This window comes from Hypomesus nipponensis, chromosome 3, assembly GCF_054491055.1.
Source record: "Hypomesus nipponensis isolate SF chromosome 3, ASM5449105v1, whole genome shotgun sequence".
Classification (NCBI taxonomy): domain Eukaryota; kingdom Metazoa; phylum Chordata; class Actinopteri; order Osmeriformes; family Osmeridae; genus Hypomesus; species Hypomesus nipponensis.
Genome location: NC_140363.1, coordinates 5,674,025 through 5,699,688, shown reverse-complemented (window position 1 = coordinate 5,699,688; position 25,664 = coordinate 5,674,025). Strand labels below are relative to the sequence as shown.

The window sequence follows — 25,664 nt, the reverse complement described above, 5'->3', positions numbered from 1 at the left end:
CCCCTTTTAACGTGCATAAGTCCACGAGTCAACCTTTTCTCTCCCCCTCCTCCCCGAGGGCTGTACAGCTGGCAATTCACAGACAAAAGGGTGATAGTCATAATTGGCTATTAGGCGGCCCTGTATTCTGTCTACAGACACTTTCTACCGGAGGACTAATAAGTAGGACGACTTGGTTTCACGAGTAGCCTGTTATATTTTGGATATCTGAACTATCCTCCGCTTTTGCTGATACCGTTACAATTATACAGGACACATAAAACAGGTAAGTGCACAATATTAATTGTAACAACGGTTTAACAGTTCAATATTCTGTTTGTTGAGAAAAAACTTCGAGAATGGTAACCGCTAAATATTTTTACGCGTGACGTTTTTGTAGACTGAAGGACTTAATTTAAAGTTTCAATTAAAAAATGTTAATGTCTGTTTTATTAGTAGGGCCGATCTCTGAACAAGCTTTGTCTGGGCTACTTCCGATAATAAGAAACTTAATCATGAAGTTCAACTTTTTAGTCAGCCAGAGCCTACCCAATGTTTACATCTAACTGTTCATCAAATCATATTAGTGCACTTACAGTACTGTATATTTAAATAGCCTACCTTGACTGTAGTGAATAAGGACATTTTCTGTGTCCATTAAAACGACAGGCTACCAGCCTATGCGGCAATTCAAGCAATTGGTAAATGTATGTATCGCAATCTGCCTATCAAACCTCGGTATTAAAAATGAAGAATGTGCTTAGTGTCAACCTGCAGCTAATAACTGTTGTACTTGTCTGGAGCGCAGTTATTAAAGCACCAGAACCGCGCATTCACGGAAATAACTCCAGATTCGGTCAACACCGTACCGTGCAACCGTCTTAGGTCTGAGGGGGGTTTGGAGCAGTAGCCTACTGAGAGCGAGATTATATGCCGTAATGAAGGAAATATCCTGCTGCTATTCCAGTCAGTAAACGTAGTCTGAATTGCTTTCGCAGAAGTTCTCAGACCAGGCTGGTTCATTCCAAGATGTGCTCTTAAGGAGGACTTGACCTCCATTTTCTCTGACCCTGTTTTGTAGTTTGACGTGTGTGTGGTTCTACCTTAATAAGCCTTCATAGAGCTACTTTTGGAATCAAATGGCATATAAAAGTAGCCTTCCATATCAACAACACCAGTAATAACACCAGCGGTAACACCAGTAAGAACCGCTGGGCCAGTCACTGATGAGGAAAGATGGAGATATTCATTCCTCCACCAGCTGGTTTTTATTAGTTCTCATTTGGGCTCAGGCCTCAGTTTTGGGGTCAGTATAAAACTACTACTGCTTATGTCTTCAATGAAAGGCTTTTTTCCACATCTGTCTCTTTTGGCCAAACTCATATTATGACACACACATCTTTGGAATAGCTGAATGATATTTCTGGCGTTGCTGTGTGACTGGGTTACAAGTCACTACTTAGGGGAGAAGGGACCATCCAGACTAAGTAAATTTTATACGACAACTGAAAAACGTGTGCATGCTAATCAGGTATTGCTGCTTCCTGGTTGGTCGGCTCAATCAGGCCAGTCAGTGCATGTATGGAGGTTGTCTGGCCTCAGACCTGGCTGTACTGGGCAGTGTGTACCTGGTTGTACTGGGCCAGAGGAGATTCTCGAGAAACTAAGCTTGTGATTTCTGTACAAATAAACTATCGAGTTTGGATTGCTAATAATAGCAATAAAGCCTTGTATATAAAGGATATTTTTTGGTATGTTTTCACTGCTTACTTATTATTTGTAACATATAAAAAATGTTCACTCCTATTGTTGTTCGCTGTCTGAAACAGGTTTGCACGACAAGGGCATATCTGTCTTCAGCACATGGAAGGTCGGGAATGTCAAAGTTCAAATACCAGACGGAGTCACATACTTGGCGAGAAGCATCTCTGGCAAAAGAGCTTTCAGCAGCTTTTAATATATCTGGGTTTGTTTAGCCTGTAATCATTTTCAGGCTGCTGTATCTAAACACTTCTTGTTATTCTTGCCTTCATTACGAGTAAACATTCAGCAGACAGTTTAAATCAGGAAGCGCTTCATTCTTGTCACGAGAGGACGTCCCTCCATGTGCTGTGCTTGTCAGGCCCCTTGGGTGACCTTCCCAGACCCAGCTGTGGGCTTCTCTGCTCTGGGTGTTACAATTGCTGGGCTGGACCTAAATACAGGCACAGACAGTGGAATTTGGTGATGAAAAAAGGGTTTATCACAATAGTCAAGGTGACCGATGATGTGGAGAGGAGCGACCAGAATGGCTGTCGGCAGAGAAACAATCCGGGGTGCGGTCAGCAGGCAGGCTTGACAGACAGGCAGGCAGGTAGGTAGGTAGGGCCGAAGAATAGTGATCCTGGAGGCACCGGGAAACAGCGTGAGTAGAGGTGCAGCAAACACAATGAATCAGAAAACACAAACTAAACTCAGAACAGAGCAGAGAGGCGGGGTAGATAAACTGTTGTGGTTGATGAGTTGATAGAAGGCAGGTGCGTCTACTGAGCTGGTGGAAGACGTTGTGCTCCCGCTGGGCTTCTCAGTCACGTCTACAGAATCTTCAACCATTGTTTAATGTGGACATGAACATACTTGAACTGCCTAAGACTTCAACTTAAATCCAAGTACTTGATATAACAATACATGGAAATGAATGCCGAATGAATTAAAACAGCGTCTTCTTGCTGCTTCTGAAGGGTCGTCATGGTGATCTCACGACGGTGGCAACGGTGTACCGTCGGCTTCCTCTTAGGCGTGTGGCTTCCTGCCTGCCTCTGCCAGACCACGCCCCCGTCCCCGGCCACGCCCCCGGCCACTCCCCAGGCGGAGAGGCTGAAGTTCCGGCTGGTCGGTTACCCCCGGAAACACAACGAGGGACGTGTGGAGGTCTTCTACAAGGGAGAGTGGGGGACCATCTGCGATGACGACTTCTCGCTGGCCAACGCCAACGTCCTCTGTCGCCAGCTGGGCTTCGTCTCGGCCACCGGCTGGACGCACAGCGCCAAGTATGGCAAGGGCCTCGGTGAGACCGACAACACGTTTATCAAGTTCAAGTCTTTTCTTGTCAGATGCACAGAACAACACAGGGTCAGACTGGGCACTGAAATTCTTAGGACAAGATAACGCAAAGCAACCTTTGTTGCTTTTGGCACACATGTATGACGTGTTCATAATTCCAGGACTCATATATTAGCTGGCGACTCTGGTACATAACATCGCACGTTTACGACAGTGCACATTAATGATGTGTTTGTGACCACATTTCCCCTGGTGAGTCGTCACAGAACCATAGACAGGGACTGTGGCTGTGTGACGCCGACCGCCTGGTTCTTTGTGCAGGGAAGATCTGGCTGGACAACGTGCAGTGCAACGGAGGAGAGAAGAGTATCGAGCTGTGCAAGTCTCGCGGCTGGGGCAACAGTGACTGCACCCACGACGAGGATGCTGGGGTGGTCTGCAAGGACGAGAGGCTCCCTGGCTTTGTGGACTCCAACGTCATCGATGTAAGACTCGTTGGTCGCTTCAGTCCTACATTGTTGTACGAATGTGCTGTGAGCCTCATTGATGAATTCATTGACCAACAGTATTTCTCACCCATCACACCACAGTGTATGCTATATCACACACTATCATAAAGTGTGACAAACACACTCTGTGTATCACACACTGTAACTTCCAAATATGCTTGCTTTGTCTGGGTTTTATTAGTCCTGTGAAGTCGACCCGTTGTCACATTGGCTTGGTGATTGAGGCTATAAGAATGCTTGTTTTGTTCGTATGAACCTCCCTGTGTGTGGAGTCTGTGCGGCCTCATCACACATGGTATGCATTTATCGCACAGATGCAGGTCCACGTACAAAACACACACACACACATATGGAGCCAGTTAGCTGTGTCTTCACTGAGAAGGAACTCGGGATGTGAGGAGCTTCTTTCCCAGTCTGCTGTCTGGAAGGAACGCTCTCTCAGGGTCAGTTGTTGCTCCCAGGACGGCCAGCAAGCTGTCTGCCACCAGGGCCGCCACACACCACTGTCAGGATTTATTGGTTGTAAACTGTGAACTCTTCCTGGAAATCAGAGTAAGGGTAATCATGAGTATCAGGGACCTCAGAGCCTTGTCCTCCCCTTCCTTCTGACTGACCGATACATCACCGTGCATAGGAACTCAGGGAGGGGCGGTGGGGGGGGGGGGGGAGGGTATAGCTCAGTGGTTAGAGCGTTTCACTGCAGGTTCGAATCCCCCCCAGAGCCGTACGTCGTCCGCAAAATGAATACACGCCATCAGTATTCGAGGTGAACCTCTCAGTGGACCGAGTGACTTCCTTTGTGCTGACACGGAGAGATCCTGCCCTGCAGGTACAGGTGGACGACAACAAGGTGGAGGAGGTCCGGCTGCGGCCCGTGGTCGCCGTGGCGAAGCGGAAGCTGCCGGTGACGGAGGGCGTGGTGGAGGTGAAGTACAAGGACGGCTGGGCGCAGGTGTGCGACGTGGGCTGGACCCCCAAGAACACACGCGTCGTCTGCGGAATGCTGGGGTTCCCCCACGAGAGGAAGGTCAACAAGAACTTCTACAAGTGAGTCGCCAGGATTCAAACTGCAGATGCATCTCATCTAGATACAGTACGTAGATGTGATTGGACATAACATGAGATGAGCCATTTTGGAGAAATACAGTTTCTCTGCTAGAAACTCTGAATGGGAACATTTCTCTGGGATGTTTTGAGTCTGCAGTCCTGTTTGTGAGGGTTAGGGTTAGTCCTCAGTTTCACCTCCGCTAACAGACACATAACAATGCAACACAAACCACTAGTGGTCTGTCAGTCTCTGTGGCGGGAAAGTGGTGACCATAAACGCAATGGTGGCGAGCGGTGCTTCCCTGTGTACAAATGCTCTGTCTGCCCACTCTCATCTGCAGAAGTTTCTCGCTGATCGAGGATGGAAATGTTTTTTTGTTCTGTTCTGTTTTTGTTTGTGTGTGTGTGGTGACCTGAGGAATGCAACGGAATGACTTGCAGTCATGGAAACCTTTTGTACCAGTGTCTACCCAACTTCAGAGTCTGACTCATTGACAAACATTTCCAAAACATTTTAAGACACAAATCTTAACATGTAGATATTCTGTCAATATTCAAGAGGTTGAGAACTATGAGGTAGTGAAAATCTGTATCTTACCAGGAACCAGAAAGCTACATGAATTATGTGAAAATGACCAGACAGAGTTAAGAATGACAGAGAAGTTAGAGTATGGAATCTTATGTTATGGATTCTTTTACGGAACATAAGAAGGTTAATTTCGCTGGTGTCTCCCAGCCCTCAGCTGGTGTTTCCCAGCCCACCGGTAGCCGTCCTCTGGTGTCTCCCAGTGTGACCTCGATCTGACGTCTGCAGACCGGATCTCCATGGCTCTCCTCCCCTCGTGCTGCTGCTTGTTCACAGGAGCGCGAGGGAGACGTGTGTTTTCTCTCAGCCGGGTGTGAAGACGAGGAGGCCGGGGGCACCAGGGTTCAGGGGCAGGGGGACGGGGCAGGGGGACGGGGCAGGGGGACGGGGCAGGGGGACGGGGCAGGGGGTTGGGGCAGGGGGACGGGGCAGGGGGACGGGGCAGGGTCGGTAGACTCTATCCGGTCAACAGTCTGCCTGTTCTGTTATCAGACCAGGGGCGAAGCGACCTCCTGCAAGACCTTCTCTTGTTCTGGAGAGATTGACAGATGAGTCCACGAACGATCCCCTGATTTGCTGTTCTGGAGTACACTGAGGTCCTTTCACTTAATGAACGCTCTGTCTTTGTGAGAGCTAGGAATGTCCGAATACTTACGGAGAAGTGCCATTTATAGAAGGAGAGCCCTTCTTTGACCTCCCCACACAGACTGGGTTCTGGGTTTGTTTGCCCACTTGTCTGCCGGCCTGTCTGTTTGAACACGCCAGTCTGAAACAGCTTCCTGGGCTGCCATGTTCCTGAGCTACGTTCATAGCGAGGTATGATATTTGGGATTGAGGAAGAAACAGCGACTTTTCACATCCTAACAGATGCTTACCATGACAAAGCAAATGTTTGAGATATGATTGATGCTGCAATTTAGTCTTGAGAGAACAGGCAGAGGCAAAGAAAACTTTTTATTTTGGATTCCATCCAATAGAAAAATGTGTCATTGTAATGGCAGGCTGGAGAGAGCTGTTAGGAAACAAGTTTTGTAACTGGTGGTTTCCATTGTGTCTGTAAAATCAGACCTCTTTTGGGGCTCTCCTTCCAGTTTTACACGTCCTAAGACTTCTGGGTTTCTGGTTTACTCTAGGGAATTCAGGCCAAACACATGTTCGGAGATGAATATCATTACCCACTGGATTTTCTAGAGACCTTAAAAGTACGTTCTCTTCGTAGAGTGGCCTGCATGTCGCTTTGGATAAAAGTGTCTGCTAAATGTATACAATATGACTTAGAAATGCGTCCTGACTGAGTGTCCTGATGCTGTGTGAGGATGTGGCTCTATCACCACCACTGGGATCGCTCACACAGGGAATGTCAACAATGTGGCTTATTCCATGGAGCTGCCCTGCTCCACTTACCTGCTCCACAGAAGCCCCTGTGTGTGTGCTTGTGTGTTCCTATAAGGATGTGTGTCTCTGCGTAGTGTATACAAGTATGCGTGTGTGTGTTTGTGTGTCTAGTGTGTGTAAGTATGCGTGTGTGTAGTGCATACAAGTGTTCCTGTGTGCGCACGACTCCCAGTCTCTCTGTGTGATGGAGTCCTGCTGTTTCCGTCATTGCAGAAGTCTCAGAAAGCGAGCAGCGCCAGAGAAAGTCTCCAAATCCAAAGTTACAAAGTCAGCTGCAGCCAGGTACACGTTCAGGGTGGTCCTCCCAAACACCCCCCTGAACATACCCTCTCTATCCCCCGGGAACACCAGGGTCCCCCCCCCCCCTATCCCCCTGAGTTTCCCCCCCCCCCCCCCCCCCAGGGACTGTGTCTTTATCACTTGTAGAGCTGATCCTAACTTCCTGAGCTTCTTGACTGCCAGCTCCGTTCTTCTGCAGGGTTGTAGAGTGTGTGTGTGTGTGTGTGTGTACATTAGTATCATCTAACTGTAGTGTGTTGTAAAAGAATGTCTACACTCTTAACTCTGCCTAATCCTGATCTAGGGGTTGACCCTTATTTACCGGTACTACTTAGAAAGGGAGCCCAATGAAGCACCTCACCTCCTCTCCTCCCTCACCCCTTCATCTCCTCCTAGCCTCACTCATTCACCTTTTGCATACCTTCCTCCTTCTCACTCTCATCCTCACCTCCATCCTCCCTCTCTTACTCACCTCACTCCTCTCACCCCCTTCTCCGTCCCTCATCTCCCTCCAACCATGTCCACTAACGCAGCACCCGCTACAAGGCACCAAACACGCTTTATCTGCCCCACTACCGTCTAAAGATATCCAGTGTATGTGGTATATCTTTGCTCTAAGGCATGCATCTGTAGATACTTCTGTGTCTTCTGCATGGCAGTCTGTGTGCCCGGCAATGCTTTTTATAGCATCTTTCAGTTGGAACTCATTCGCACGGCACTAATCAAACCATGCTACATGAGTCAGCGGATTAATATATGCATGTATATATTACATATACATATACAGTACAATAACTACATAAGCGAAATGTTGTAAGTCACTGTCAAACTAACTCCATTGTTCAATTGCAGTGCTTTTCCGTCATGATTGATGTCAGTGCTTCATGTAACTTAACGTGTGACTATAACTGTCATCTTCTCATCCCCTCTGTAAACCCCTCTAACACATGTTTACCTTGCAGGCAGACTCCAAAAGCTAAAGCTAATTCTAGGACTAGGCAGAGCCACTCTGGGCCAAACAAAAGGTAATCTGGTTAGGGTTAACCACTACCTGTAGGTACCTGACTCATCAGATGTATCCAAATGGCTGCCGGCACGACTGCATCTGTGGACTCCTGATACTGGCAGTGGAATAATGGCCATAAATCTGTCTAGTTCAGGACTCTGAGAGTGAGATCAAACACCTGGAGAAGGGAGGGGCGGGGGGGGGGGCAGGCTGAGTACACTTACAGTTTAGCTCAATGGTAGAGGACAGAACAAGAGGTCTCAGGTTAGAATCCCCCTCTGTCGGGTGCTTTGGATAAGAGCGTCTGCTAAATGAACGCAGTATTATTATAAACACCCTTCAGTTGACACTCCTCCAGTGTTCACTCAGCAGCCCGGAGCGAGTTGTTGCCGTGGTTATACCTGTTGTCAGTGCAATATAGAAGACAGGGATGGATACAGTTCAGTGGTTGAGTGTTTGACTGCAGATCTAGAGGTCCCAGGTTCAAAATCCCCCCTCTGTATGTGTCTGTGGATGGGAGCGTCTGCTAAATGAATACAGTTGCTTTTATTTCATACCTCCCTCGCTTAATGCAGTCACCAGTTCAAAACAGGCAGCAGTTTGAGGCGTTTTGGATGAACACCTGGCTAGACTGCAACGTCTCTCGGAGACATTCTTGTTGAGGACTGATGAGATAAGCGTTGTGTAAGTCCAGGCCTCCTGCCAGAGGGATATATAACATCTGGTACAGTCTGTTCTCTTCGAAGATGTATTGACCTGATACAGCAAAACACCACAAAGTTACTTTGATTCTGTTCTAATATTATTTATGAACGTTAACCTGTCACTCTCCAAAAATGTCTGTCATATTTGACTAGGATTGTTGTTTTACAGCTGCTGCTGCTACTGGAAACCAAGCCCCAAGACACATTCATAACTCTTAAACCTGTCTTATCCCCTCCTCCCCCTTCTTAACCTGTCTCACCCTTCCTCTCTTAACCCTGTGTTCCCCTCCCACCCTTGACCCCTGTTGCATTGTTCCCCTCACCCCCTTCCCCCTCCCCCTCCCCCTCCCCCCCAGGCTGCATGCGGAGCGTCAGAGGAGTGTCTTCCTCCTCCACTCTGTGGGCTGCGTGGGCACGGAGGTGCACCTGGCCGCCTGCCCGCTGGAGTTCAACCAGGCCAACGCCACGTCCTCCTGCCGGGGCGGGATGCCGGCCGTGGTCAGCTGCGTGCCCGGCCCCCAGTACACGCCCAGCGGCATGAAGAAGAAGCCCAAGACGTCGGTGAGGAGCCCGCGTGTGTGCGCGGGCCCCCGTGTTTGTGTTTGTCCGGTCCTGACAGGGTCGTCAAATAACTGTGTCCTCTCCCCTTCTCTTGTATTCCTCTTTCCTCCTCTCCATCCCCTCCCTCACCCCTACGCTCCTTTGCCCTTCCCTTCTCTCCTCCGCGCTGCTCCTCCTGTTCACTCCACCACCCCCTCCCCCTCCCCAGAGCACGGTGAGGCTGAAGGGGGGGGCCAAGCTGGGGGAGGGACGCGTGGAGGTTCTGAGGAACAGCCAGTGGGGAACAGTGTGTGACGACCGCTGGAACCTGCAGTCGGCCAGCGTGGTGTGCAGGGAGCTGGGCTTCGGCAGCGCCAAGGAAGCCCTCACTGGAGCCCGCATGGGCCAAGGTCTGCAGCCTCCCCCGCAGGGACACTTTGTAGGATCTATACAGTACTGCTAAGGCATGGTCAGGAGGAGGAATCCATGCATATATTCCTCCTTCAGCAGGAAACGTGTTTTTTTTTAGTTCGTTTCGGAAAGTACCGGACTTGAAGTTAAGGTCGTGCTGTAGGCATGGGTCCCATTCACAAGAATGAGGTCATGTATATACTGAGGTTGACTTTGTGTTTGTGCTGTAGGCAGGGACCCCATCCACATGAATGAGGTTGTGTTGAGGTTGTTTGCACTAAGCTTGCGTCCATACTGAGGTTGAGGTTGTGTTTGTGCTGTAGGCATGGGCCCCATCCACATGAATGAGGTGAAGTGTCTGGGCCAGGAGAAGTCCATCTGGAACTGCCCCTACAAGAACATCACCTCTGAGGACTGCCAGCACGTGGAGGACGCCGCCATCATATGCAACACACCCTACATGGGTGTCGAGAACTCGGTCAGAGTGGACCTGCTTACCACACATACCTGAAACACCTCACAAATGTCTATGACCTTTTTGACCAGGAAAAGTCTGATTTGAGTTTTCTTTAAAAGAGATAAATTCTGTGTTTGTTTTGATTATTTTTTATGTTATTTTAACCTGTATTTGTATAGATCTCTAGTCACTAACTGATATAACACTATAACATATCAGTTATTTCTTAACTGTTTTCAAATGAATGACCAAGTGTAAGTGCCGCTTATGACTTTGTTCGTGGAGATTATACTGTGATGAGAGATGAAAAGAGAAATGAACATCGTCATCTCATAAACAGTAAATCAGCATCACAAATAAACAAAGAGCTTTAGACCCTCCCCACTCACAGCGTCAGGTGGACCTCCCTGCGTCCGTCCAGCCCACACAGAACCCCCTCTTCTCTGCTCCGCGCTCGCTAACACATCTGCTCCACACAGATCCGCCTCACGGGGGGCCGGACGCCCTACGAGGGCCGCGTGGAGGTGCTGGCCACAGACGCCAACGGGACTCAGAGCTGGGGTCTGATCTGTGGGGAGGCCTGGAGCACCAAGGAGGCCATGGTGGTCTGCAGGCAGCTGGGGCTAGGCTACGCTAACCACGGTCTGCAAGTAGGTTAACTTAGCCCAGCTAACCTGCTAATCATGGCCTGCAATGAGGCTAACCTGCTAACATGCTAACCATAGACCAAAAGTAAGTTAATTCACCTGCTACAATGCTAATCATGGACTACGCATTCCATGAACCTCTAATCTAAATGCCTTTGCTTGGTGGATAGGCCAATCCCAACCTGCAAGGTGGCAACCTCACATTGGTTAACAACAAACCAACAAAAATAATAATAAACCATGTGAGGGGGACCTAGCTCTGCGGCTAATCCCACAGCTAAGGCTGCATTAGCAAACTGCAACTGTTTACCGAGGGAGCTCAGACAGGAAGTGTCAGAGGTGGGACAGGAAGTGCCCTCTGACTGACTCCCCTCAGGGCCTGTGTGCAGGTCCGGATAGTGGGCGGCCGGACCTACTATGAGGGCCGTGTGGAGGTTCTGGTTGGGTCACGTTGGGGCACAGTGTGCAGCGAGCGCTGGACCACCAAGGAGGCCATGGTGGTGTGTCGACAGCTAGGGCTGGGATACTCCATGCATGCCATCACTGTGAGTAGGACTGAGGAGAGAGGCCACACCAGGTCAGCACAGTCTGGGGACCGAGAAGCACCTGTCAAGTGTGGTCTTCATTCACATTAGTCATATTTCTCAGTTATCTCCTTGTATAATATCACGGACCAAGCTGTTTCCCCAGGATTTGTCAGTCCTACTGAAGACTTAAGCAGGTGTATTATAAACTGTACCTGTTTTTCCCCAGACGCAAGAATACGTTTGACTATGAATGACTTACAGCAAACACACATTTTTAGCACACACATTTACTCCTGAGAGAGCCTTGAGTCTTGCTAATCTCCTGATGGATTCTGTGTGTGTCTGTGTGTGTGTGCATGTTGTTCCCCCTCCCCGCCCCCCCAAAGGAAACATGGTACTGGGACAGCAGTAACGTAACAGAGATGATAATGAGTGGTGTGAGGTGCACAGGAAGTGAGATGTCGCTGGATCACTGCCAGCACCACAAGTCTGTCACCTGCCAGAAGGCTGCGGCCAAGTTCTCAGCTGGGGTCATCTGCTCGGAGAGTGAGTTGGCATCCTTGCGGCATCTCCACACGCAACCTCACCCTCGCCACATCATTATCTAGATAACATTTTGTTATTCACTGCATTTGTCCTAAGCACTACACAAGTGGTGTACACAGAAAACACAGCAGAAAAATATGAAATCTGGAGTTCATAGTTCTAACGTTGTTTTGGTGATTGGAGTCGAGCAATGGTCTGTATTTACCACCGCTAAGTAACCACATCTCAGCTACCAGGCACTGTGCGACAATGATCATATCTCAACTGCAACAGGAAATGCATACATCTCATGTGCTAACTGGTCCCTTTGTCCACCGCCTCGTGCGTCCAGCGGCGTCCGACCTGGTCCTGAACGCGCCCCTGGTGCAGTCCAGCGTCTACATCGAGGACCGTCCGCTGCACATGCTCTACTGCGCCGCCGAGGAGGACTGCCTCTCCAAGTCTGCCTCCAAGGCCAACTGGCCCTACGGCCACCGCAGGCTGCTCCGCTTCTCCTCCCAGATACACAACATCGGCCGGGCCGACTTCAGACCCAAGGCCGGGCGCCACTCCTGGGTGTGGCACGCCTGCCACGGGTACAGGAAGCTCCTTCATCTCCGTGCTGAGCTGTGCTGTCTCAGCACGGTTCGACGAGACCAGGGGTGGCCAACCCTGGTCCTCGAGAGCCTCAGTCATGCATGTTCTAGATGTTTCCCTGCTCCAGCACACCTGATTCAAATGAATGGTCGTTATCCAAGCCTGAGAATGACGGTTCATTTGAATCAGGTGTGCTGGAGCAGGGAAACATCTAGAACATGCAGGACCGAGACTCTCGAGGACCAGGGTTGGCCACCCCTGAACTAGACATTCACATGGATGGGGCCGACAGACCTGTAATATCAATGTTAAGGAATCAAATGGGCTCATGAGTTGTCTTTGCTCTGTCCTTCTCAGCCACTACCACAGCATGGACATCTTCACCCACTATGACCTGCTGTCGGCCAACGGGAGCAAGGTGGCCGAGGGCCACAAGGCCAGCTTCTGTCTGGAGGACACGGAGTGCTTTGAAGGTGAGCCTGGGTGGCCCTGGACTGCTGAGCGAGGTTAAATATAACCTTAGGAGAGTGGAGTTCATGTCACGTGAGGAGAGTGGGAGTTGATGTAAGATGAGGAGGGTGGGAGTTTATACAACATGAATGAGGAGTGGGAGTTTATAATAATGTGTTCAGTCATCATTTTGTCCAAAGCGACACACACACAGATAGGGATTTGAACCTGTAACCTCTTCATGTACAGTCAACGCTCTATGATTCAGCTACGTCTACTGAGGAGCGTGTTAACTCTGGGGAAGGCTTCTTCTGTGGATAAGCACGTGCGTGTAGGAACACGACAGCAGGGAGCCCTGAGCGCTAACACAAGCTGTCCCGTGGTCCTCCAGGTATCTCCAAGAGGTACGAGTGTGCCAACTTCGGCGAGCAGGGCATCACGGTGGGGTGCTGGGATCTGTATCGCCACGACATCGACTGCCAGTGGATCGACATCACAGACATCAAGCCAGGGAATTACATCCTGCAGGTGGACAGATGGCTTGTTTACAACTTGTTTCATTTCCCTTATTTATTGATGACCTATTGCGCCCATAATGTGTATTCCTAATTCTTTCAGATTGTTATAAATCCAAATTTCGAAGTGGCAGAGAGTGACTTCACCAACAACGCCATGAAGTGCAACTGCAAGTATGACGGTCATCGCATCTGGCTTCATAACTGCCACATTGGTGAGCCTCAGAGTTCTGTAAATACATTTTAGGATTTTTTGTATCTAGCGAGAAGCACCCCCATGTTCGGCTCATCCGTTGCCTCTGAACGCCACTCTGCTTCTCTGCCCCCAGGTGATGCGTTCAGCGAGGAGGCTGAGAGGAGTTTTGAGAAGTACCCCGGACAACTGAACAACCAGATCTCCTAATCGTCGTGGTGACAGGTCATCTTGCCAGACCAGCTGAAGGGGGGAAGAGGGGAGGGGAGGGGGGGTGGTCATGTTGTACACAGTAGCTAGGTATATAGGTCCCACCAGCCCTTAAGTCAAAGGTCCCCCTGTTTGCCTAGATACCTACCCGGATCTTATGTACCCCAGTCAAGATATCCTCTGAAGTAGCCACGCGGTTATGACAGGATCACGGTCATTTGGTGAATGTGTGGGTGTATGTATGTGTGTCAGAGTCATTTTACACATTTACTCAATACTCGAGTGCTCTTTTAGTAAACATTTCTCTTTGGCTCAGGAGGAGTCAAGTGCAAGACTGCTTCAAAGGGTTTCATACCGGTACTTTCCATGAGTATCGTCACGCAAGCTTGTAACGAATGTCAAGAGTATGAAGTGTTCTTTTTTTAATCCGGTACGTTTGAAAGGGGATCCGGGAGAAGATGTTCTGATCTTCAGCAACCTCTAGAGTTTTTACAAGGAGCCGTCCTACTCTGGTGCTGCTCTGTGAAACCATTGTCATGTGTGCAGAAGTGTATATCTGACAACACATCGTGACTCATGCCAGTTCTTCCCAGAGCATTTTTATACCATCTGCTTGTTTACCATTTTGTAACATTTTCCCCTCTTGTATCTTTTCCATCTTCTTCAACTCGCATTAGGGAAATGAAGTATTTGTGAATGTATTTATTGTCCTATACAAGGTGCTAAGTAGTACCCCTGGAGCAAAAATGAGTACAAGTTATTCACAACACTCACATTCACAGCCAGTTTGTGTTCCAAGAGTACTATTAGAACTAGTTGGTAAAGTGTTCAAAGTTCTGTGCAGAACAAGGGAAATGATAACACATCTGGAATATATAATGTCAATCCAATACCTGCTTTAACAAAATAAAACTGTCAAGAGGAAGTTGTGTGTGTGTGTGTGTGTGCAGTGTTTTAGACATTGCATCAGACTGTAAAAGTTGGTAAAGAAGAATATCACCAACATTAGTTCGGTGAAAACATGTCCTCCAGATGCAGCAGTTCCTCAGTATCAGTGACCATGGTGTATCCCCCATCCAGAGATACTGATCACTGACCCCCCCGCACGTCACCAACTTCCTCAATACATCCATGTAAACATGCAGGGGGGGGGGGGGGGCTTCTTGGTCTGGTAACTGGGCTCTTTCACACCTTCCCAAGCCTTCACCTTCCACACTTATCGAAAGCATCCATGCGTCTCTTACCTCCAGTACCACATCACAAGTTCCCTTAGCCCCCACAGTTTGTAACGAGCCACACACGAGGACAAGTCTCCTAACACTTCTTGTGGGCAGCCTCCGAGCTTGGTCCTGGTCGTGTCCTGCTTCTCGGGGTCACTCTGTGGCCTCTGGAGCCGCCTGCAGCCGCAGCACTTCCTGCCCTCTCCTCACCACCATGGCGATGCTGTCACTGGTGCGCACCGCGTTGTAGATCTCCTCCGAGGTGTGCACCTTGGCGCCGTTGACCTCCACCACGACGTCTCCTGGCAACATGCCCGACCTGGGGGGAGCCTGGGTTATATCACCTGACCTAGGGGGAGGTGCTTGGGTTACAGTGCCCAAGCAGGAACCCTGCCTTTCCTTATGTGACCAAATTCAACTGGTTAAACTCACCCCTCAATACCGCCCGGCCTCGCTATCTAACCGCTAGCGTTTCAGATGTTGCCGGCTGGCTAGGGAGATGTTTGTGACAGGAAGTGTCTGTACTGAGGCTGTAAATCGTGCTGGAAGGTCAGAGGACTCGAGGGGACTGACCTGTGTGCTGGGGAGCCCGTGATGACCCTGTGGATCATGACCCCGTGACTCACGTCCGGGAAGGAGGGGTCTCTCAGCCTCAGCTCAGCGATGATGCTGCAGACAACAGCAGACTGGGGCTAAAGCTAACAGTGCTTGTTTTGTATATGTGTGTATATTTTGGGTTAGGGTTAGGGTTAGTGACAACCGACAGTGAACAGACAGGAGCGGCAGTGGAGACAGAGGGGAAGACATGCAGGAAATGACCAGGCCGCTACAGTCAGGCTTCAGCCCATGAGGTACACACACTTCATTGGTAAGCCACAAGGGGGCGCCCTTGTGGAACACTTAACTGCAGCTCAAGAGGTTGAAGGTTCAAATCCCTATAGTACTATCCCAATAGTCCCGTCACAATTGTAAAAAACTATATGAAGAATGTACTTGGGTGACTTGTTTTCTGTGTTTTCCCTGTTTGGTAAAGTGTAAACACAGCGTGTGCTCACCTTGGAGTCAGGGTCAGCATCATCACCCCGATGTATCGACGCTTGGCCTGAGAATCCCCAACGTTCGATTCTGGGACGGTAAGGAGAGGTTAGTTGATCTGAACTAAAAGGGATTGTTATCCTCCTACAATGGCAGAGTTCAAGGGTCGCATGTCCCCCCCCCGCGCCCCCCCCCCCCCCGCCCCGCAAAAGTTCCCATACTGTTGTTTTCCGCAGCTTTGTCCAGGAACTGCTTGACGCGGTCGGACGGGATGGCGAAGGAGATCCCGGCGGTGACCTTCATGGTGTTTATACCGATGACCTCCCCGTCCTGGAATGCAGCAGAACACACAGCTACATTTGGGAGTCCATCAGAGGGGAACATCGACCATCAGAGCCTCCAACCTCCAACTCACCAAATTGATCAGAGGTCCTCCGGAATTCCCGAACTGCGAGGAACAACATCACACATTATGGAACTGTTGGGAGACGGCTCATATACCACAGCACTGTTAGGGTCGAAGTCATTCATATTTGAGGCCTGGGTTCAGCTCAACGGTTGGAGCCTTTGACTGCAGATCAAGAGGTTGCAGGTTTCCTGCTACATGAATGCATGGTCGTGCCTCGGAGGGGGGAGGGCAGGGACTCACGTCGATGGCGGCGTCCGTCTGGATGTAGTCCATGTTGTTGTTGGAGAGCCCCAGCTCCTTGCTGCCCCTCTGCACCGAGCTCACGATGCCAGATGTGATGGTGTTGCGCAGGGCGAAGGGGCTGCCCATGGCGACCACAAACTCCCCCTGGCGCACTTCGGACGACAGCCCCAGGGAGAGGGTGGGCAGAGGATGCTGCAGGAGGAAGAGACAGGTCACAAGGTGGCAACGGCTCGGACAGCCTGATGGACCGTGAGGACCATCATGAGGCCTCGCTCGAGTCACATGTGTCATGATGTCATCGTCAGTCTCTCTTCCTATCCCACCTGATATACGCTGGGTTTGATCTGGGATCTTCTGAATTACCATAACTTACAACCTCACACAACACTTTAGCCAACTATGCCATCTGATCAGTTATAGCAATTACAGAAAGTAATTGTTCAAATGGTTTACACTCACCCTGGCATTGATTTTGATGGTGGCGATATCTGCCAGCTGATCTACGTCTTGCACGGTGGCGTTATACGTCGCCCCATTGGTCAGCTTCACGCGGACACCTCGTTTGTTGGCAACGACGTGAGCGTTGGTCACAATGAGCCCATCTCTACTGATGATAAAACCGGAACCGTTGGATAAAGGGACTTCCCTGCCGGAAAACGGATGCCTGAAAAAAGATCGGCTTAGTTAACGGCCTTCAGAATGTCGCTTGTACCCATAGCCAGTGTGAAGCCATGAAAGCCTTTGGGAAATGTGGCAAAAACATCGATTTGACTTTAAATTAGCGTACATTCATCCCATTCAGCCAGATCATGGACATCATGTAGATATCTTTGTTGGGGTTGTCATTGAACAAAACAAGTGTATTCATTACCCAAAACTACAGAATTTAAAACTTACCTGCTAACGATTTCGATGTACACCACAGCCGGGGACGACTTTTCCACCACATCAGCAATGAAATTGTACTTGTAGCGTGGGCTGTCAGGTTTGTAAGGAGATGCACATTGAGCAGATGGCAGCATGCGTTCGAGGATCGATCCATATAATAAAGCTGGTCCCCTGTCAGCCTTCCCATCATCTCTGGAGTGAGAGAGCGCCACACCAAGTCCTAAACAAACGGCGACAGACCTAAGGAGTCCTGTCCGACCTGAGCCATTGCCGCCGTCGCTTTCTGTACTCCGTAGTGAGAGTGCGCTGTTGTCCCAACAGCATTTCACATCTCTCACCGAATAACTATCGCTGACAGAAGCACTGGATGCTTGTTTTAAAGTTTGTTTAAGCAAAATAGTAGATGTGTGTCTGCGTTCTTGATTGGATCTTCTGAAAAGAAGCCACAGGAAGGGTCGACTTACATGTTTCGTTGCCATGTTGCATCAGTTCCCTGAAAGAACTTTATACCCCTGGTCCTATTATTTGAAACACTTGGTATAATGCATGAACCAAGAACACACGTATAAAAAACAAACACCCGGACGAACAATTAAAGCTGTCGTTAAGTATAAATGGGCTTTCTAGGCTTTTAACATTTCAAATCAGCTGTCAAATTCTGTCCTCGGAAGTCGACTCACAATGACAAGCCATGGAGTGCTTTGCGCGTGCGCAGACATTGCATCACGTTTTAGGGCGCATTCAAGTCCAGAAGTGTTTTAAGATGCTTGGTAGTACGGAAGCCTTGAAGGATAAACGACGCGTAATTCTACCGTAACTTAGCCGTGCATATACATACATATCGTATTCATAGCAAATTACCTCATTAACTTTTGTATGAAAGACCAAAAATATATAAAATAAAGGATTTAAAATGTATTAGTCTTAGCACACTTATGTCTACACAGACAAACTCAAATATGGCTCACAGGACAGGAGTAGAAAGTTTGAGAAACTGTTCTGTACAATATAATTTATTACATACACACGTGTATAGTAGTTAACAAATGTGTACCTGCAATGTCTACACACAGGGTTTGATACTTATTATATTCATTGGTACACTGTCAAGGGTAACCAGGGAAGGCTAACCTCTCTTCGCACCCACTGATTCCTATGACTCCTCTCAGATCAATGAATGATAGAACCCATATGTGGTCAAATTAGTGACGACAGTAGGAGACCTGTCAGTACAGTACAGGATCACTCCAGTACTGTCCTCTTCACCACGCGGCCATCTTTATCAATGGCAAAGTTATAGTTCTGTGGGTTGTCTAGAGCTTCTTCGATGCGTTGATCCAAGTTCTCCAAAGTGATAAAGTTCTTTGCCTCCTCCTGTTGGGTAGTAAAAGGATGTTTTGATTTACAAAAAACACAGATGTAGTATTTCAGTTTTCAAAATGGCAGTCAGAACAATATAGACAAACCCACATGCGCACACACGTGAGCTGTGTGATAATAAAAGAGTCTTACCTGCAACTGCAAGATCTCTCTCTCCTTTGCTTTGATGAACTCTTGCATGAGCTGCTCTGCCTGAATGGCCTCCTCGCTTTTCTTCAGCTCAGCTGCTTCCAGCTCATTCTGGATTCTCAGCTCTCTGGAAAAAAAGCATGAACTTATTACAGGAATTTAGCTGATGCTTTTGTCCAAAGCAATATACACAAAATGCATGTAGAAAATACAAAAGGAAATCAAGAATCTGAATGTGTTTTAATAGTATTTCAGTGGTAATAGTCAAGGAACGGTCTGTATTCTACCAGGCACCGTTTTAAAATAAAATTCCCAGGCTGTGATCTATCAATTGGTAAATGAGATTTCTCACATGACAATAGGTGTGTTCGACTACATGCAGCGCCGGGTGTAGCCGGCTGCCTTGAATCTGAGAATTCCATTAGCTGCTTCAAGTCAGCCGGGCTGCAGGCGGCTGCAGACGACGCCAGTGCTGCATGAAGTCAAACGCACCTTATATAACACAGACGTGTCTACCGCACCTGACTTTGCGCATGCGGAGGTTCTCTGCATCGTTCCATGCCATTAGCGCGCGGTGTTCCTCCGCCTCCTGCTTCGCTCTCTCCTCCGCCTGGGACCCCACCTCAGCCTCGTATCTCTTCCTCAGCATCTCCTCCTTAAACTCCAGACTGACAACACATGCAGACAATCAATTATTCCAAGGGACTGTAGACTATTAAACCACACACAGTACGTGTTCACTGAGAACCCCTTTCCCCAATTCATAAACATTCATTAGCTTAACTAAAATAATTAGTTTTAACAAGCTGCAGCAACATGAAACAATGGACTGTCAGACAGTGTACTGACCACAACACTTACCGAAGTGCTCTCATGATTAATTCATACTCTGTAAATCTCTCCTTGAGAACTACCATCTCGACTGGGTCAATGGGAGGTGGTACTTTAATCCGTCCCTCTTTCGACTTGGCCTTCGGGTCGTTGCGGGACTTTCTCCCTCTGACAGCCTCCACAAGCACGGCACCCCGGGATGCGAGAAGACGAGTAACAGGGGTAGCCGTTCTACTAATAACTTGAAACATTTTGACAACTAACGATAATGTACAGACAGCGAATTAGAATGCATTTGATGCAAATCAAATGCAATGTGAACTATGTAATGCTATTACAATTAAATGCATCCAACTAAAATGTAACATTGAGATCCTTAGACACACGAGGCAGCCATATTGTTGTCCTTTTACCAACCGGAAGTATTTTATATTGCCAAGTTATTCGTGACTGCCACCTACAGTCAAAGTTAAATGTTACAAAAGAAAGCTACTCGTTAGCCTACCTTATTAAATAATTGAGTAGGGCAGGCTAGTTACTAATAATTACATTTAATAAATCACCCCACTTTCATTCTCTGAGGTAGCCTAACTCCCTTAATTTTCATAATGCTTTCATAATGTTTTCAAGTAGAACTGATCTCAGTATTCGAATCATGATGCTTTTATTCATGAACACATGCATTACTATCTCGCAAAAGCTGAGAGAATTAATTCATTCACTCGGCTCTTTTTGGTGGTTAAGCTCCGTATAATACACACTGTGCCTGAGCCATATTTGCTGACACATGACTTCCCAGCGCTATGGAAATGTGGAAAATCTTGCAGTGCCGCTGATCCTGCAGTCAGTGGAGCTCACGTGAGAACGACGAGCGATAGAACAGCAAGGTGAGCAGCCACATCGTGTAATCACAACACCCAATATAACTACATAATTAATATGAAACCAATAGGCCTACAACTAGCAAGGAAGAATGACACCTAATTAATGTAAGCAAACCAAACAGCACATTAATTCAACTGGAGTTTAGTTAAGCTTTATTCAGCATGTGGCTGGCACTGACATGTACACCAACCATATAAGGTGCAAGCTTCTTATAGTTTCACAGATTTAAATCACCTTTTAGGTCTATGATTTCTGTTTCCACAACATAAGGTTACAGTTACCAGGCTACTTATCTTTTAGTTACATTTCATTATTTACTTTAGCTTTGTTTCATTGAGCCTAATAAACACAAATGGCTGAGACTGACAAGCGGATATTTCAAAGATCACACGTACAAACCAGTAACAAATAGTCTTCCATGATATTGCCATGCACCTTTTCACTTTTTCAAAAGAAACTGGTCTTTTATCATTGTTGATCAATTAATAATTAGCTGATTAAGTGAAACACATCTTCACCAAAACCAAAGCAAATTTCCTCTCCAACCAAACAGAAGCTTGTAAAGGTGCATACAAATATCATGGAAGAATAACAGAAAGCAACTTAATAACATATTACGATGGACATGTAAGGTTACTGGTTACGGATTACTTAGAACCGGGGTTGCAGTGCAGCATTCTGTCGGTAGAGTTCCAAAGCCACACACTGGTTTCTCGTGAGCACAGATACAGTCCAAGCATCCAAAAGCAGAATTAAATTAGAACATTATCCTCCGTCACAAACAATTGGTTAAATGTTTGTGACGGTGGGTTTGGAAAGGGTCTAACGCCGAGCCCTGGTGCTTGGAGTCTAGCTGTCTCAGCGGAGGGCCACTCTACCAAAAGAAAACTGCTCTGGACCTCAACCAGGACCGATGCAGTGCAGCCCCGCAGCAATGTCCTGCTTTCTCTCTCTGTCTCTCGGCTGATGTGTGGTATCAGTGTGTGGAGAAGAAGGGGGACCTTCTTGTGGACCTCTTGTATAGAACAAGGGCGCATCTGTCTTCGGAAAATGAGCTTAAGATGGAGGATGGAGCCGGACCACAGAATGTGGCCCGGGAGCTGTAAGGTTTGAGGAACGTTGAATTGGATGAGATGGAATTGAAGGAGGGACGTGAAGTCAGGGAGGGAAACATGGGATTTCTGATGTAGGAGAGGGAGTCGTGGTAGGGAAGGCGACATTGGGCACTGTAGTTTAGATGAAAATGTTGGTGTAGGGAAGGGTATATTTGGGACTGTACTTGAGATGACAGTTTAGCGGTAAGGAAGGGGATCTTGGGTATTGTAGTTTAGATGACACTTTAGTGGTAGGGAAGGGCGGGGAGAGTGGAGAAGGTCAGTCTGAACTCCTCGCCCTCCAGGAGTTTTCTGTGGAGATACAAGATACAGATATATTAAATATATAAATGGCTGGATTTGTGCAATAACTATGACGACGAGGATAAACACACATATAAAGACAGTGTTACCTATACGCAGCTATCTCAATGTCCAGGGCCATCTTGACATTGAGGAGGTCTTGATACTCTCTCAGATAGCGAGCCATCTCTTGCTTTGCGTCATTGATATTCCTCTCCAGATCGTTCACCCTCACCTGGACGTGAACCAAAATCAGGTCAAAACCATGGAACTGGAATCAGCATTCCAAGTAACCACACCAAGGGCATATGGCTGAACGATTGTAATGTTGATTCGTGTCACATTTAACATTTGATTCATTTAGCTTTCATCCAGGTGACATGCAAATGGCGCATAGAAAGTGCAGCACAAAATCCTCCATAAGTAATATTGGGCTTTCGTGCATCTTCTTCATCGCACACCATTCATTATGTTTCTACATCAGTGACTTGTCGACAGTCACCTTGGACTCTTTCTCCCCTAAGCAGGGAGCCTCATGTGTCTGGCTAAGCTACGGGAGGGGGGAGGGTCTGGTGCAGAGAGCATATTAATAGTGCTCACAGCCACAGAATATCCTTTGTGTCCTGAGGACCCAACATGGCTTCATTCTCAGCTGTCTAACCTAGTCAGACTGCTCTGTGGAGCCTCCGCTCTCTGCTAGCTCGGCGAGCTCCTCAGGCACACACTGTCTTCACGTCCTAAGTCATTAGTCAGTATTACTGCACTGTCCTATCATCAGAATCATGTAATCATGTGGTTGAGATGTCATTGTCGCACTGTGACTGGTAAAAAAACAAACCAGACAGTTCCTTGGCTCCAACTGCTGAAACCCTGTGTGAGCTGTGCACTTGTGCTCCTTATTAATCCACCGTACTTACTAAATGCACTTCTAGTATGTTGTTTTGGATCAATGAAAAAGGAAATAAAGGCTCCTAACTTTATGTGCTGCTCCTAACCGAGGTCCTGTACCTGGTACTTGGCAACCTCCTGACCCTGAGTGTCCTCCAAGTCGTCCAGCTGTTTGTGGAGGGACTCGATGACGTTCCTCAGCCCCTCGATCTCCGAGGAGCGTGACTGCAGCAGCTGCCGGTACTCCATGGTCTCCTCCCGCACGGCCCGCACGGCCTCCGTGTTCCTGCTCGCCATCTCCGCCACGCCGGCCAGCTTGCTCTGGTACCAGTCCTCGGCCAGCCGCATGTTGTTGTTGGTCAGCCGCTCGTACTGGACGCGTATCTCCCGGAGAGCGGCGGACAGGTCGGGCCGGGACACCTCCACCTCCACGTCCACGCTGGCGGCCTGCAGCTGGGCCCGGAGTGCCACCTGCTCCTCCGCGAACACCTTCTTCAGGAAGGCAATCTCCTCGGTCAGGGAGATCACGCTGGCCTCCACGCCACAGTTAGCGAGCACGGCCCGGCCCAGCTCCTCCCGGGCGCCCCGCAGGGTCTCCTCGGCGCCGCGGCGCTGGCGCTCCTCCTCCCCGCAGCGCTCCCTCAGCTGCAGGTGCACGTCCCGCAGGTGGGCCCTCTCCGCCTCCGCGCGCATCTTCTCGCCGCTCTCCGCGTCGATCTGGGCCCTCAGGCTGCGCGCCTCCCCCTCGTACAGGCCCCGCAGGCGGGACGGCTCCCGCTGCCGCCTCCGCAGCACCTCCAGCTCGGCAAGCAGGACCCGGTTGTGCTGCTCCAGGCTCCTCACCTTCTCCACGTAGGTGGCGAAGCGGTCGTTCAGCCCCACCAGCTGCTCCTTCTCCTGGGCACGCACCCCCAGCAGTTCGGCGTTCAGGGAGGAGGCCTGGGCGAGGTCCACCCGCTCCGATGCGTCCGGAAGGCCGGATGAGGGCCACATGGGCCGCCTTCCCGGCCCCAAGGCCCGGGAGGAAGAGGAGGAGTAGGAGGAGGACATGGAGGGTCTGGTGGGTCGTGAGCCTCTGTAGCTGTCCCAGGGGCGGCGGTAGGAGGTGTGAGAATCGAAGCTCATGATGGATTTTTTTTTCTATTTTTTTTTTTTTTCTTTGTTTATGAAATAATGTGGATGTTTTGGTTTTGGTTTCAGAAGTTTTTTGAAGTCCCCCTTGTTCTGCACACCATCGGTGAGGATGAACGAGCGTGTTTGCACTGCACCAGCTCGGTGATGCTGCAGAACCTCGGCTTTTATGCAGTATGCCCGCCCCCTCCCTCCTCCCTCCCCCTTCCTCCCCGCGCCCCCAGAGAGATGCATCAAGCCTGTCAGCACCTGCTCAGCCAATAGCAGCCTGCTGCAGTGAGGTAAGGCAAGCTTGGTTCTCTGTCTGCTGCTCCACACCACTCAGAAACACGGCTGTGGAAGGGCCATTCTTAGAAAGCTGTCCGGAGAAAAAATACGTTTATTGCTTAGCTCTGCAGTTGATTTAAGGTCTAGCAAGCAACTCCGATAGATAATAGTAATAACAGCCCCTCGCAGGTTCAGATGTTCAACAAAGCTACAGCTAGTCAACAAGGCAGAAATGTTGTAATCGAGGACCCGAAACAGTATTTTTTCCCCCCAGAAAAAATAGCGAGTGAGAGAGCCTCGGACAAAGAGAGCGAAATCGAGTGACAGAGAGACGGTGAGAGAGAAAGACAAAGAGAGATCAATCAGGAGTTGATTCGCTCTCAGAGAAGAGTCAGGTTTTCACTCGTGGTTTTCGCGTCGGCTCCGGATCTTTATCTGGGTCGGTAGTTGACATCTTTATCATCTGCCCTGTTTCCTATAACCTGCCTAGGGATGAATCAGGAAACAGGAGACATGTCTCCCTAGATTCTCCTCTCTCTCCCTCTCTCCCCTTGGAAGTCCTTTGTGGTGTAATCCGAGCACCTTTGACAAACGTGTGGGTCTGTGTTTGCCCACACAGCCTCGGGGTCCCCGCTCCCTCAACATGCAGTCCCTGGAGGGTCTCTGTCTCTGTCAATGACAAAAGTGATGAGTCACAGGAGCTCCCTGTCGGGTCTGATGTCTGCCAGACAGGGAACTCAGAGGAGACGCTCGCTGACACAGAGGTGTCAGTGTAGAGGTGGCAGTCTGATGTGTTATACCTATACTGTCTAGTCACCGGGGAGATGACACAGGAATCCAGATGGAGCACAAGGCAGAGGATGCAGGGCAATGTTTTCATATCAGTTCATGTCAAATGACTCATAATGGGAATGGAACAAACATTTCAGGCTGTCTAATTTGGGTGTCTGTAGTTGCACTCGACTACCTAGTGGCAGAGGTGTGTTTTTTTCCATCATGCTTCTCACTTATCATTGACCTCATGTGTCATAGGAGTGTTTCCTATCTCCCCCTTCTGTTGAAGCATGTTTGTTGTATCTCTAGGTGGCACTATAGCAACGCTTTTAAACAGAGAATAGCCTGCAAGCGTCTCTGCTCTGCAGAGACCCATATTCCAAGCCTCTGCTGGGATCCAGTGTGGACAAGCTGGTTCAGGATTGTGTGTGTGGACAAGCTGGTTCAGGATTGTGTGTGTGGACAAGCTGGTTCAGGAGTGTGTGTGGACAGGCTGATTTAGGGGCGTGCACCGCGTACAGGAGACGTCCTGAGTTAACCCTTCCTCACTGGTCCTTTGTTCTGCACC

General features: G+C 48.9%; 4 protein-coding genes across 6 annotated transcripts; 1 reads left to right on the top strand and 3 right to left on the bottom strand.

Annotated features, from left to right (window-relative positions):
• The first annotated feature begins 1 nt into the window (after window position 1).
• loxl3b (lysyl oxidase-like 3b) lies at window positions 2-13,665 on the top strand. 2 transcript variants are annotated; one of them, XM_084673378.1, is made up of 15 exons: window positions 2-265; window positions 2,700-3,025; window positions 3,343-3,506; window positions 4,360-4,577; window positions 8,904-9,108; window positions 9,317-9,497; window positions 9,822-9,976; window positions 10,435-10,605; window positions 10,992-11,147; window positions 11,516-11,675; window positions 12,007-12,250; window positions 12,609-12,724; window positions 13,093-13,229; window positions 13,320-13,431; window positions 13,546-13,665. In XM_084673378.1, the coding sequence occupies exons 2-15, from the start codon at window positions 2,707-2,709 to the stop codon at window positions 13,617-13,619; spliced, it is 2,412 nt and encodes an 803-aa protein (XP_084529504.1). In that variant the 5' UTR covers window positions 2-265; window positions 2,700-2,706; the 3' UTR covers window positions 13,620-13,665. The 2 variants fall into 2 exon arrangements, with proteins under 2 accessions (XP_084529504.1, XP_084529513.1); XM_084673387.1 differs by lacking the exon at window positions 10,992-11,147 and having other exon boundaries at window positions 4-265.
• Window positions 13,666-14,199: 534 nt separating this feature from the next.
• LOC146299532 (serine protease HTRA2, mitochondrial-like) lies at window positions 14,200-18,338 on the bottom strand. Of its 2 annotated transcripts, XM_084673405.1 has the most exons (9): window positions 17,879-18,338; window positions 17,424-17,634; window positions 16,986-17,190; window positions 16,524-16,718; window positions 16,290-16,322; window positions 16,096-16,204; window positions 15,895-15,964; window positions 15,413-15,508; window positions 14,200-15,158 (listed from the first exon to the last, which is right to left on the bottom strand). In XM_084673405.1, the coding sequence occupies exons 2-9, from the start codon at window positions 17,546-17,548 to the stop codon at window positions 14,993-14,995; spliced, it is 999 nt and encodes a 332-aa protein (XP_084529531.1). In that variant the 5' UTR covers window positions 17,549-17,634; window positions 17,879-18,338; the 3' UTR covers window positions 14,200-14,992. The 2 variants fall into 2 exon arrangements, with proteins under 2 accessions (XP_084529531.1, XP_084529524.1); XM_084673398.1 differs by having other exon boundaries at window positions 17,424-18,338.
• A 73-nt stretch (window positions 18,339-18,411) lies between these two features.
• mrps26 (mitochondrial ribosomal protein S26) lies at window positions 18,412-20,168 on the bottom strand. The gene is made up of 4 exons (XM_084673419.1): window positions 19,785-20,168; window positions 19,445-19,591; window positions 18,927-19,050; window positions 18,412-18,788 (listed from the first exon to the last, which is right to left on the bottom strand). The coding sequence occupies exons 1-4, from the start codon at window positions 20,003-20,005 to the stop codon at window positions 18,657-18,659; spliced, it is 624 nt and encodes a 207-aa protein (XP_084529545.1). The 5' UTR covers window positions 20,006-20,168; the 3' UTR covers window positions 18,412-18,656.
• Window positions 20,169-20,774: 606 nt separating this feature from the next.
• neff2 (neuronal intermediate filament family member 2) lies at window positions 20,775-24,196 on the bottom strand. The gene is made up of 3 exons (XM_084683263.1): window positions 23,045-24,196; window positions 22,147-22,271; window positions 20,775-22,045 (listed from the first exon to the last, which is right to left on the bottom strand). Exons 1-3 carry the CDS (start codon window positions 24,047-24,049, stop codon window positions 21,979-21,981), a joined length of 1,197 nt encoding a protein of 398 aa, XP_084539389.1. The 5' UTR covers window positions 24,050-24,196; the 3' UTR covers window positions 20,775-21,978.
• Between the last annotated feature and the right edge of the window lie 1,468 nt (window positions 24,197-25,664).